This window comes from Amblyomma maculatum, chromosome 6, assembly GCF_055883805.1.
Source record: "Amblyomma maculatum isolate TAMU_Amacu chromosome 6, ASM5588380v1, whole genome shotgun sequence".
Lineage (NCBI taxonomy): Eukaryota > Metazoa > Arthropoda > Arachnida > Ixodida > Ixodidae > Amblyomma > Amblyomma maculatum.
In genome coordinates, this window is record NC_139349.1 from 70,747,165 (window position 1) to 70,761,345 (window position 14,181).

Consider the following 14,181-nt stretch of genomic DNA (forward strand, 5'->3'; position numbering starts at 1 on the left):
GGCCAAGGATGAGCAGCTAACCAGCTCTTTTCCAGTCTTCGTGTGCTCTGCCTCAAAACGAACCCCTATTTAGAAAACTCCGTCCAGTTTTCGTCCTCGGTAAAAAATCTTCCATTACCCTTTCTGGTTACGTTGATGTTTGCGTGGTAGCAAACGACATATTTATTGCTGAGAATGTCTTCCGGATTTTTCACTCGCACTTGTGTAGCCTACACTGAAATGGACTCCTTGAATACTTTTTCTAAATGCATGACGGCGTAGCCTTGTCTCTGAGATATGTGACATTCGCGCGACCTTCGCGTCCGCAGTTCACTTACGAATCCAAGCAGTGGTGGCGGCAACTGTAATTCATTTTATATTATTTTATCCTTAATGTTTAACTCATATCACATTAGTCAGGTCTATCCGAGTCACAAAACCGTTGTTTTCCGACCGGATTGATCGAAGTTAAGACCATGCATCTTAGCATGTAAGGTAAGCGGTTGTAGGTTGTACAGAGACCCCAAGGTGATTCGATAGTCTATTTGCACCTTTTTTTCGGGGGTCAGGAAAAACAAAACAAAGGTCATTAATATGTACAAGTTTATTTCACTCGTGAATCCGAGCAAGAGCTTCGTACAAAGCTGAAAAAAAAAAAATGATGTGCAGCAATTTGGCATAGCTGCTTTGAAAAGTCACTATTCACTTTGAATCTAGAAAAAAAAAATGATGATAAATATAGAACCGCTTGCATCACTGGCACCTACAAAAGCCTATCTAAATCACATAGAAGCTAAAGTAACCAGTGAGATTTCAACAAATGATATACTGCGAAATTCCGGGATGCCAGGTGTTCCAAAATGCATTGTTTTGATTAAGGGACTAGTAAATATGCGGAACGCATTCAAAACTTGAGCGTTACCACCCATATTCAAAGTAGTTAGCGTCTTTGCGCCCACTGCGAACGATATTAGCTGCAAATGGTAAATAAGTGTACTGTGAATACCCTGTAAACACTTTTTAGTGCGTATGTCTGATTTCCATTCCGCCTCTGTGCACTTTTTATTCTTAAAAGAAGAAATGTGTTCTTACTTTAAGCATTGACGTGCCGTATAACACACAGATGAAAGTTGGTTGCGGATTTTTTTTTTAGCTCAATGTTTAAATGCTGTGTCCTACTTATGGGTGAACGATTCTTGAACTTGCAAGGCACCTTGGACATTATTCCGCTGCAGAAATGACTTATGCAGGACATATAACGGAACAAAACGACAGTATTCGCCTTCAACAACACGCTGCGCAACCATATGATAATACAGTGGTCTTTATACAAGTTGCAAAATTCAAGACACGTTAAAGAAAGTTTTATGCTTAATTAGCTTTAGGAAGCCTGGTCACGGCTTCTATCCCGGCAGTATCCAGTTTGATTACACAGCTTTTAAATTGCTGACAGTCAGCAGCGTTATTAACGTGCAGATAGTTCTGAGTCAGAAAGATTGAAGTGGATTTTGAAGTATGTTATTTGTGCTCGCAGTAGGCGTCTTCTACGGAAATTAGCCAAGCTACGGTATAACAGTCCTTCGAAATAGCTTATTGTGCCGTGCGCATGGTTTCGTTTCCAAGCTTGTGTCCTAAATGCAGGTAAGGATGTGAGGTCATTTATGATTGAATTCTGAAGTATAAAATATCACCTCAAATATTCTGTTCTCCTTGTCACTTTCGTTCGTTGAAGTATTTAACGCGAACTTGTTAACATATTTAGCAGGAAGAGCTTTACATGTCAGCCCAATATATTGAATTCGCTTAGTAAGAAAATCAAATTTCGTTTTACGGTTAATGAAAATGAAAAACAAAATGCTATCGCATGGCACCCGAATGCCCTTTCATTTCGGGCGAGGATTACCCGTCGTCGTAGAATGTGGTCAATGCCGACTTAAATATATGTTAAATATGATACACTGCAAAACAGCCATACATTGTCTTCTATACCCAGATGGCAAAACGCATCAGTACGGCAAACCGATCCATATATGCATATGTGTAACTTTATGAATCAGCATGGGATGCATTTTTCATGTTGTGGTTTCGATGATTTCTTCAGACAGTCATACAACCAAAAGCTCGTCCAAACAATGTCATCAAACACTTTCCAATACTACTGAATATATCGATGCAAGGCGGCACCTATTTCTGTCGGAGCAATCAACGGAGAGGGTTGGCTCTGCATGGTACTACTGCACAGCCATGTTTCACATAAAGCGGGTCACTGTGTCACTTCACATACATTCGGCAGAGGCCAGTGCAACCTCTCTTTCCATGTGAGCCACTGGCCATTCTTTGGCTTTGTATTTCACACACCCGGGCTTACGTACGCAATGCGCTCACACCGAAATGCATCACAACACAGCGCGCAGCATTACATAGCGTCCCCTTAAGACAAATGAACCCCGCGTAAAGTTCGCGGATGCCGTGAGCGTACGTATACAGGGATGTGAGGCCACGAACAGCAGTCGACACCCTACACTGCTCGAACAATCGCTTGCAATGGAGACAGTTTGTGTTGATGAAGGATGATGAAGTGCAATGAAGTCCTAGCGCCTCACAACCGGCACGATTGCTGATTGGCGTCTCGAGAAACACAGCCGTTGGCTGTCTGCGGCGGGGACGACGGTTCTTCTCCCACGACGACCGTCGGCACGACGGGCTGTGGCTTCCTGCCATTGGGGTAGGGCCAGCCAGCGCTGCCAGCTTGCTTTGACCGACGGCGCCCGTGAACGGTCTTCTCGAGTCCGTTGAAGGCCAGGAAGGTTTTTTCGATGACGCCCGTCGGACACTCGCACAGGACGAACAAGGCGTAGCTCATCATGCAGCTCCACACGAAGATGGAAAATGTAGTCGATATCTGCGAATATTACCAGCGGCATTGTCAGTCTTGCTTTTCATCAGTGCAAGAAAAAAAAAACGAGATAAAAACTACAGAACATTTTCTGTTGTTACGAAGGAATTTCTGTGTTGGTGACAGTGAATCTGTTGTGGCAACAAAAATGTGTGTAGGAACATCAGAATTTTTTGTTGTTACAACAGAATAATACTACAGAAGTACAGACTATAGAAAAGTACTACAGTGCATCAGAAAAATGCCCCGCCGGGGTGGTGCAGTGGTAAGACGCCCGACTACTGTGCCGGAGTTCCCGGGTTCGAACCCGACCGCGGCGGCTGCGTTTCGATGGAGGCGAAACGAAGAGGCGTCGTGTGCTGTGCGATGTCAGCGCACGTTAAAGATCCCCAGGTGGTCGAAATTACTCCGTAGCCCTCCACTACGGCTCCTCTTTCTCTCTTTCCACTTTCATTCCCACCCTCCTCCCTTCCCTTAAGGCGCAGTTCGGGTGTCCACAGAGCAAGTGTGACAGTTACTGCGCCTTTCCCTTCCTGTGAACCAATTTATTATTATGCATCAGAAAAGTGTGATATCACGACAGAAATACAGAATATTTTATCGTACATTTGAATCGGTTCTATGTTTCGTTTTCGACTGGGAAGAACTCGAAAAAAGTTGACTTTCGGCAGAACTACAAAATATCTTGTATTTTATCACGTTTCTCTAGTTCTTTTTTTTTTTTTTTTTTTTGACTGGGAAGGTAGCTTACAGCCAGTCGACCAGACTTGTCTCTTCAGACGAGCATGATGTGCACCAATCTTTAGCGCATGGTATTTATGAACGTGTTTGACTGCCAAATTCATCAAGTAACCACACCTTCGCTGGCTGTCATCGCAACCTAATTCTTTTACAACCTATCATCTCAGTCGTTGTCATTATCATAAACGAAACTGTGCTTACTGCAGGACAACTGGCTCTGCTATATTCCTCCAATTAACACTATCCTGAGCCAACTGTACCCTCTTGCCTCCCGCAAACTAGCTCACATTTCATCCGCCCACCTAACTTTCTTACGTTTCCTGTTATGCTTGCCTTTTAGGAACCCTGCCTCAAACCACTCGCCAATTATCGCTCTTATATTCAGGTATGCAGAGTAAGTGGAAATGTATGTATGTACATATAATGTACGAAAAAACTCGGGATAAATTGGTTCCTAATTGTCGCCAACGCGTTTTCTGAAAGTTGTCAGAACGATTCAGCCGCAGAGCATTTTATGCAAGCCGCGAGACTTGGTATTTTGATTTAGCGTAGCCTGCGCGTCCGTCGTACCAAAGATGCAAGGTAGAAACATGCGATCATGCTCGGTCAGAAAACGAAAATCTGCGAGTAGTCATGAAGCTTTCTTGCGGCAATCCAAATGTGCAGTACACCAGAGGGCGCGTAGAGAATAAATTGATATGAGCGGGGCTAAGAGTGCGCCCATTGCACTCACCACTCCGAGCATGGAGTAGTAGATCCTCTCCCTGGAGACGAAGCACATGACCACGAAGTACGGAAGGTGTACCAAGTACACGCCGAAAGAGAGACGGCTGAGAGGTACGAACGCACCCCACGACAGGAACTTTCCGATGAAGCCTGCGCCATTTAGGAAGAAAACGTCACGTTGAAAACTTCACGGTTCAGCCAAACATCTCTGCAAACTATTTTTGGCTCATGTCGTCATCTTTGACAGTTTTGTGTTCATAGTGCGATATTAATGAAACCCTATAAGGCAAATACATGACTACTCATAATCGCGTACAAGGCTTGTGCATGGCAAGTACTTAAATGAAAACGATTTCAAACATCGCATTGGTGAAATTAGCACTGGTATTAACAATTATGGGAAATGATGTAGGCACTCGCTATTAATAATTAATTTCCACAGGGGAAAGCCAAGGAAGAATCCTTCTGACACAGCCACAAAAAGGCAATAGCACGGAGTTCCTGAAGCTGTATGAAGTGCCTACCACGTCCGCTGACAACAGTACCAAGTGACTAGGTCGTGTCGTGCGCCAACGCTAAAATGAGTTTTCACTTTGAGAGTACGGATCCATTAAGGTTTGCTGCCTATACCGAAGTGGCTCTGCACTTCCACGGATCCAGGCGCTTCGTCCTGCTTTGCTTGATATAACGAGGAGTTATGTAACTCACCTCCTCGACCCCTAGCACAAGCGATCACGAGCCAGCTGAGGAATCCCGACCAGAGCAGCCTGTCGAAAAAGGCGAAGGCAACGTCCTCCCAGGCGCCCGGGTTTATCATGCCCGCATTCCAGCGGCGGCGAGCCAGGATGCAGGTGAGTGCGCAGGCAACACTGGCGCACCATAACACAACCTCTGTGGCCTGCGAGCAATATTACAGCATATGTGGTGTAACGTTTTTGTCCGAGCTAGCCGCGGCGCTTTTGATATAAGAGACCAACCACTGCCAGACACATACAATAGGCTCAATATTCAAAATTTACACTGCGTTTCGGGATTAAAGTCACGTAGCTGAGCATTCAGCACAGTCACTGCCAAGTAGGGTTCACGTTGACTCTAGTTATACTGAGAGTATCAAACGCGCTAGTATGCATTATTGACTAGTGTTTTTTTTTAACTGTATGCCAGCCTGCTAATGCAGATCAAATGCGCAATATGAACGTAACGGCCATTATAATGATCATAAACTAACTCGGAGAAGTACGTCGGCTTCTTCCACTGTTTCCCCAGACCTTAGTTTCTTACATGTCTCACGCGGTGTTTGTATTGCCTAATATCATGACCATGAAGACAAGTTATGCTTGCAAGAAAATATTACGCAAACCTAATACCGAAAATACATGTTATACATTAGGAATTTAGGATGCATGAACACAGGAATGTTTTCAAACTCTGGTTAAACTACGATATAGCGCATGGTGGCTTACTGAAGCCCTAAGCGCGTGATGAAATTTAAAGGTGTCTTTATTATTGCGGCAAAGAAGTCAGCGAATAAGGTTGAATGGGTGCATTGTATATGGTTGTTCTTTGCTGCAAATTATGCTTTACTTTGGCTTAGGCGGCAATAAATTACAAAAAATTGCGACGAAAGTCCCCGAGAACTTCCTTAGATCTTCTTCGAGCAGTGGGATTTTCTGCTCATTAAAAGGACAGGTTAACACCACATTGTAATGTCATCGAGTACCTACCCGTGACATCTCGGCCTTCTTGTACTTCTGGAGGATTAGCACTGTGACGCATCCAAGGAAGTAGCTGGCGCCATGGAATGTTGGCGTCATGTACACTTCATTGAACGTGTCTGCCATAGTCCTGCGCAGGTTATCGAGAGAACAAGGTTAATGAACAATTCTCTTCGCAACAGAGTGAGTTTAACTTTATAGGTGGTTATTACGCTTTATTATTTTTATAGGCAGAGCTGATGCCATACCAGAAAACTACGCATAGCACACGCGGTACAAAGTAAGTGATCTTTGACAGTATGAAGAGTTGGGAAGTGCAAGGACAAACACTTCCTAGCGTGCAGTTAGTCACGCTCAGAAGTGAAGGCTTGGAACGCTGATAATCCAGGGCTGTGTGCTGACGCTTAATATTGCGCATTGCTCGTCACAGCAATTGTCCACTTAATGTTACATATCCCATTTCGCAGCCCTGAATCCGGTGTGATGAATTTAGCTATTTCTCGCGCACAGCCTCCAGAAGGCACATAAATGTATGAAAATATGGCGAAAGGAGGTCGCTCTAAAGTGTATTGAGTGGCTTAAATGAGCACGGGATTGACATAGTGCTCCCGACTAGATAACAGCTGTGAATTTCTTCATCTGCTCATGATGTATATTTGGTTAAAGGTATCACGTTGCTTTTATGGGGGCAAAATAATGGTGCGCATTTTTCGGCTTACTGCGCGCTGGATCATTCTGGCACTCACGTGAGATCCCCGACGACTGACGGGATGACCGGCAGGTACTTTCCAGTCTGCATCTGCCAGGCGGAGAAGGCGCAGCAAAAAAGGGACAGGGCCAGGAATGTCCACATCATCCAAGTCTGTCGCCTGTGAAAGCCGTAAGGGATTGATTACTAAAGAACCACGTGACCTAATTGAATTAGTTGCATATGCTTCCTTAAATGAACTTATGCAGTGTATAGAAGTTTATAGGCTGGGAGTTCTTTAGTTCAAAGCTAAATATGGAGCAACAACACAAGAAAATACATTAGAAAGAGAGGTGTACTGCAGCCGGCTACACTTAAAATGCCCCTTCCACCCCTCACCCCCTACACGCCTGAGCTCACCTGTACTGTTCAAAAATAAATTCATTTCAATGTCGATGCCTCGCACACGCTGACGCACAATTCTTTTCGTAACTCTGGATAATTCCTTCCTACAGGCGTCCATCAAGTACTCTACATAGAAAGAATATGGAATTGAGCCATAGTTGTTCGTATCAAGTTTCACGAGGCGGCCGTATATTGTAACCGCTGACGTGTAGTTCTAGTTTTTTTCCTTTGAGTAAAAAAGGGTGCACTTTACGCCTGCATTTAAAACAATTGTTTTTAGTGATTCACGTGAACTGTCCAAATTTGGCGCTAGCTGTCAGCTGTTTTGGACAGACGTTTAGTGTACAGAAAGGTCCTTCGACCAAATATACACCCTGTAGTGTGCTTAAATAACGACTAACCTCCGATTCAATGAGATTGAATTTAAAATAATATATTACTTTCTGAGAAGCGCCAGGACGAAAATGCAGACCAGGAACAACTGGAAGTCTGTAGAAAGGTACCAGAGGTGGGCGAAGCATTCCTGTAAGACACGAAACAGAATAAGTATCATGATTATCGAGAGCTTTCAAACACTGACCACGTAGTAGAATCTTGTCGGTGAAAAACTGGGTTACAATTGGTGTCGCAACGTATGTTCTGTGAGAAATTGAAACAAGGCTCTTAAACTTTACTCCGAATTGATTTCGATGCCAAAAAAAAACGCTAGAAATTTTCCGGAAGCTTGTCGAATTGTTGATTTCTATTATCTTCTTTCGTGAAATAATAAAATTTATTAATCGACGTAAAAAATTCAGCCTTGAAAAGGCGTATTTAATAAAGCGTCGCGGTAGGCCAGTTGATGTGACATCGTAAGGAAGGAAACCGCAGAGACAAAGTCATGTGTTGTCTCCTTAGCTCTGTACTGTTGTTTCTGCGGTTTTCTTTCTTACGAATATGCGTTTGTTTGTTTATTTTTCAAAACTTACGTGAATCAACGATACCATTTTGGCGGTTCGAACTATCGAGCATCGAAACAAACAAAATTCACTCTTCCGGTGTACCCAGCTTTACTTACTTTAAAATTTTCAATCAGCAAAGGAGTAAGCGAATGAACAAGCTTATTATTAAACTACGGGCAGTTAAATTGGTCAACAAAACTAATGTAATTAATAAATTATAACCAACAAGCAACCAGACACTCGGAATATAAGAATTAGTCGAGAGCGAAACCAAATTATACGAACCATATCGTTCGAACTGTACAAGTTTCGCACTTGGAAAACCAGCTGCCACCAGCGTTGATGCACTTCTTCGTAGTAGCTGTCGAAAAGCATCTTCGAGTTCGGGCCGTAGAAGAACAGTGGTGCCAGAAAGAAGGCCAAGATGACGTAGCCCATTGGAATCATCACCCTGCGAGTGGTAAAATAGACGAACCCAGATATTTAGAAACGGTCAACCTACTCTTCCCCATAATATTTTCTTTACAACATTAGCACAGCATATCCATGGTCCGTCTAAAGTCTCGCGAAGTATCTTGGCAATGTCCATTTCCCTGAGGCGAGTACAGCTGTAACTGTTATTTGATTTTAACCTAATGCCTGTACTAGATTACGCAAGTACAACGTAGGGCGTATATTTAAATTTTATGTACAAAAACTAGGAAAGCTCCTAAATGGATATATTATCGCGATAGCGTTCAAGGCCTCGTTCTCCACAAAATCCGTTCTCGGCGTCGTGAGCGACATATTACGAGCATGCCCCTGGCAGGTGTTAGCTGGCAGGAGACATGACCGTGCTTTTATTGGTCGTAGGGTTGTATTACGTCACGAGACCACATGACAGGCCGAGTTGATAGACACTGCCAACTCTGGCTTCACCTTTAATATGGGAGGGCATTGGATTCCAGCCCCCCCAGGACTCTTGAATCTAGATTCGTTATCCATGCAGCCAACAAAGACACGTTCATACGGCTTGTTTATAGTCGTGCTTTAGTGCAGCTATGTTTATATAACGCGGTATCCTACGAATATATGCTAATGAATATGCGTAGGATAAAGTTAAAACATTACAGAGTAAATGAACAGAAGCATGCATATGCGAGAAGAAGGAACCGCAAGCGGAGCCAATGAACTGGAGCTATCAACGTTGTCGCAACATAGACTTAGAGACAGGGCTGAGGCATCCCCCAATTTGTTGTTCTCTTTGTCAATGAATACAAAATAAGTGTACTGTATCATCAGCGAAGAGATGTTCTGCATGACAGAACACATGCAAATGCTCAAGTACAGGTTTGCTCAGAAAGTAAAGAAGTGGTCAAAAAGCAAATAAGAATCAATAGAATATATAGAAGTAAAACAAGGAATGCTCGGTATAATAATGGAGGGAAAAATTGTGCGAAAATTTCTCGTTCAGCACGACATCTGTTGGGAAGGTCGCCTAGAAAAATTGTTCCATTTGTTGAAATTAATTTTTTCCTGCTGATTAACTTACGCCTTAAAATGAATATCAGCTTTATGAGAAGCATATGTGCCGTGCATAAGGATATGAGCGACGATAGTTCGAACCACATACCTGATGATTCGTCGAGTCAAGGCAACCGCAATAATTATCCACGCGCTCAAGTCAACCTTGATCACATTGAAGGCCAAGAGGAATCCGCTGTAAAATAGGAGAACATGCGAGGGTTTTGTAGCTTCGAACGTCTATTTAGTGTACAATGTAACAACGTTTATATATACGGGGCATCAGTAGTCATCGGCCACACATCCACACAACATACTGCAAGAAGGTTGCTAAGTATTAGCATGCACTTTCCCGAATGATTCCTTCCCTTCTTCCGATGTAATGACTCAGGGAATGTTTCCCCGAGTAATTAATCCAAATTCTCTCGCATTCACACTGTTCTTATAACTTCTGTACAAATTCACTTTCAATAACAGTACTTATTCAATTTCGGACAAGCATTTCTTCCTTTGATTATAAATGAAAGTACTGAATTGACGGACTTTTCATAAAATTAATGAATCCGCGAATTTATGACAGAACATTCTTTGCGTTTTTCATTGCCTTCTAATAACTACCTTAAGGGTGCACATTTCACCAGGTTGATATATGTTTAGTCATATAAGCTTTTGCGTAAGCAATATATTAGGCTTTAGCTTTGTCATACCTCAGGAAGAAAAAAGTATCGACGCTAAGGAAGGCTGTGGAAAAGGTGCAGAAGAACCAGCTGCCTGTGGCTTCCAGAACGTTGGCGAACCTCGCTGTAGCAAAAACAGGAAAAGAAATGATCAATTTTGGGGCATATAAACTTAACACTCAGTCAAAATGTATTTATTATTAGTATTATTTATATATTTGCCAAAAGGAAGTCTCGTTGCCTAATTTCTTCATTTTGCTAATGTTCTTGTTTTGGCAAAGAAATTATTTACCACACATTGGGTAAAGCATGATGGCCCCAAAGTGTCATCAAGAGGGAAGAATTTCTCAAAGGGGCTCAAAATTTAAGACAGCTTTTGGCTAGCAATTTTTAAATCAAATCTTAAAGCAAATCTTAAAATCGTACTGTCTTTGGCACAGTCAAGCAAACATCAGGAAGGCGGAAAGGAAAAGCCCTTTACAGTTTAATTTTATTAATTAATTCCGTAATTGCAACTCCAGCATGAAGGTGGATATTTTTATCAAGTAATAAGGCCATATTCACATATTGGTGTAGTTGCGGGCTCACGAAACCCACGTTACTAAAATGACATGTGTTTATGTAGTCCAGAATTAACTGCAAACTGGCGCGACAGAAAGGAGGAAGTTGTAGCATGTGTGTTGCTCACAGATGATTGGATCGAAGGCCATGGACGTATGCCCGAGAACAATCCAAAACAAGCTGAAAAACCGGAGCCCGTGCAGGAAGCGGTAGGCGTAGGCTTCGGACTGCGTATTTCTCGACACATAAAGCAGAATGTTCGTGTTCCGGGGCAGCGAGAAGGCGCACAGGAGCTTCACCACGATAGCTGTACGCGAGATAGGGTTTAGGGAGATAAAGAAGAAAAGAAGACGACGATTCATGAGTGATTAGCACTAGGACGTAATTCGTAGGTGAGAAAAAAAAAAGCTAGCACATTAGCCATTTACTGAAAGAGTGTTGGCTAGGTCAGGAATATTTAAGGATAACAAAAGTGAACGAAAAATTAAAATTCGTTTAATTGTGTATCGAAAATTATTCAATGTTTATTATTCGTCTCCAGCCTTCCAAGGAAGGTGGGTTTGGCATATGCATGAGACTGACAACTGCACTCAGGAAGAACGACAGCATTAGAACCTTTCTCTGGTGAATTAATAGTATTTGCAGTAACGAATGTTAACGGCGTGGTACTTACTCCTCTTAATATTCTTCTTCGTGGCATAATGGTCGAAAGCACTGCTGAGGATCACTAGGAGAATATTGACTCCAAGCAGGGCTCTGAAAAAAAAAAAAAAAAAAAAAGGAACGGTAATCATCAGCACAGCGGAAAGCCCAATTGTGCTAAACACCGAGGTATACTAAGTACTGAACACCGCAGTATGCTAAGCACTAAAACATTACATGTTTCTTCAGTCAGTAACACAGGGAGTGACGCCTTTTTTTTTTCTTTAAGTAAACATTCTGAAGCGTGTGCCCTCATATATATATATATATATATATATATATATATATATATATATATATATATATATATACGTCACAGACTTCTTCATGAGTTCGTTACAGATATTGAGAATAAAGTAAACGCGTTGCAGCTGCCAACAGTGATTATGTGTGTAGCTGCACAGCTCCGGAACAAAATAAGTGAATCTCAAATGCACGTTTAAGGATGGGAGCTTTTTATTAATGTAGAAATGCTTAACAGGGTAACCAAGAGCTTCGCTGATCATCACGACGTTATGGTGCAAGAAGCGTGAACTGTTGGGATGCCTTGGGTTTTGTGCAGTTGGACTCACGCGCAACAGTGAAGAACCATGTGTACAGGGTTCTTCTGTGCGCACATACTAATTAGCACTAACTGAATGGGCTCATACTTACATCAGCGTTATTTGGAAGGCCGTGATTTGTTGGGCTTCCCCGGTAACGCAGTCGTTCACCGTGATCTTGGCGATTCCTTCTCCGACTGCATCAGTGAGATAACGTTAAGTGCATCAGCCGCACTCAGCAGTGATGATCTGGACTTTCAAAGAGATACGACTGAGGAGATACGACTGAGGACTTTCAAAGAGATACGACTGAGGCACAGAAAGGGTAAATAACAAAACCTGTAACGCGTCATGAAGCGGGATGAGTGACATGTTCTGAAACGGATATCTTGTAGCACGCGTCCCCCTCGTTATTGATATTTTGAACTCGCAGCATCGTAGATGCATATGATAATCCTGTATGATTTCCTTATGTTCAATTCCTACCATTGCATTGTAATGGCTCAGATTCTCTTACATGGGCGGCACACATAGGCAGGTAGTTTAGGAAAGAAACGATTCATGAGCTCTTAACAAGTAGGTGATTTTTTTCTTTTCTGTACTGTGCGTTTCCTAACAATCGGAAGCATGCGCGACGCGTTCATGGCGTGCTCCTGATTTGTCAGAAGCACGTATTTTCTCGGCGCAATTAATGCTGAAGCAGTTCGTCGTAGCGCGACAAAGCGTTTCTTATCGCTCCACATTGATCTTAATAGCAGCGAAATCTCACGTGTGCTTGCGATAGCCTGGATGTCCTCTCTGGAACAGTCGGACATGGTGCAGATTCCCACACGAAGCCCCCTGACTCGTTCGTCGTCTAGAAGCTGGAACAACTCTGAGGTCTGCGAGAAAAAGGGGTGACACATGAGCGAACAACCAAAAACAAGACGACCAGTACAAGAGATGTGCATTTAAAATAGAACGGCGTGAAACGTTCTAGGAGCACATGACTAAGATTTACGTCCATTCGAATTCAACTTAATACATATATGAGCTTCTTCCAGGCAAATTTGGCTGATAAATTAAAAAAAAGGAGATACTGATATACATTATGCTGCTCTGAAAAGTTAATCATTTATTGCGTTTTAACAAATAAGCAGTGCCCTTTCTTGTTTTCTTTACTGTATAATCGCATATATTCTTATGTTTGCTTTTATTTTATATTTTTTACGACGTTTCACCTAATAAACTGGTTAAATGATGTTCAAAAGACTTCATTATGCTGTTTAAGAAATCGCTGAAGACATACCGCTTGGTAGCTGCTTTGTTGATTTATATCTTAATGTTCTAGTTACGCATATGTCTATTTATACAGTGGCAATGCAGTTCAGTGATTTCGAAAGAACATGCATTACAAGAGTAACCGGGAATTGTCTCACGGTGTGTACTAACAGTTCTTATCATGTTCACTGTCCAACACCCTGTTAAAACAGTGCTACTTGGTTTCGGCTGATCTGACTGAACTCAGGACCTCTTCTCTGACTTAAATTTTACATACTGTACCTAGAATTGTATAATTAGAAAAATGATAGGTGCTTTATTTTACTTGGCTTGCTATGCAAAAATTTATAATATTACTTTGTGATGTAAAATGAAAATTTACAAATGTACTTATTATTCTTAGAATACAATTCTGTCGTTACTATATGCAATGAAAAGGGGGTTTGAATGCGATGAAGTGACCTTGTTTAACTTCTTATTTGAACCCCTTCCGTTGTTCTCAAGGAGATAAAATGAATTTGAGTGCAATTACATAAACAGAACTACATGGAGCCTTAGCGGTTTACCAAATGATTACTAGAAGCGCTCCACCTCATGGGAGAAACATCGCAACGATCTACTTTTTGCATCAGCTCTAGTTTCATAACAGATGCCCGTCACTCCATGTAGCTTTCTTTTTCTTTTTGCCTACTATGGCGCGTTTGTGTTTTTCAGCCCTATTGAATACACTATATCGCGCGAATTACTCTTACTTTCATATTTGCCGAGACAAGGCCACCGATGGATGGATAAAAGTGGTGAGCATAGCTACAAGTGATAATAGGTAACAATCGAAACTATACTCG

At 42.2% G+C, this 14,181-nt stretch overlaps 1 protein-coding gene across 1 annotated transcript in view; it reads right to left on the bottom strand.

The window, feature by feature from the left end:
- Positions 1-587: 587 nt before the first annotated feature.
- The window catches only part of LOC146185998 (nose resistant to fluoxetine protein 6-like), a 31,838-nt gene continuing 18,244 nt past the window's right edge, over positions 588-14,181 (bottom strand). The window contains exons 3-15 of the mRNA XM_084607965.1: positions 12,846-12,957; positions 12,189-12,273; positions 11,506-11,588; positions 10,960-11,139; positions 10,302-10,395; positions 9,704-9,790; positions 8,377-8,542; positions 7,591-7,673; positions 6,804-6,926; positions 6,067-6,187; positions 5,051-5,240; positions 4,350-4,492; positions 588-2,881 (exon numbers count right to left, since the gene is read on the bottom strand). Coding sequence (XP_084464091.1) covers positions 2,579-2,881; positions 4,350-4,492; positions 5,051-5,240; positions 6,067-6,187; positions 6,804-6,926; positions 7,591-7,673; positions 8,377-8,542; positions 9,704-9,790; positions 10,302-10,395; positions 10,960-11,139; positions 11,506-11,588; positions 12,189-12,273; positions 12,846-12,957 — 1,770 coding nt within the window. The 3' untranslated portion in view covers positions 588-2,578. The remainder of the gene's footprint in view (positions 2,882-4,349; positions 4,493-5,050; positions 5,241-6,066; positions 6,188-6,803; positions 6,927-7,590; positions 7,674-8,376; positions 8,543-9,703; positions 9,791-10,301; positions 10,396-10,959; positions 11,140-11,505; positions 11,589-12,188; positions 12,274-12,845; positions 12,958-14,181) is intronic.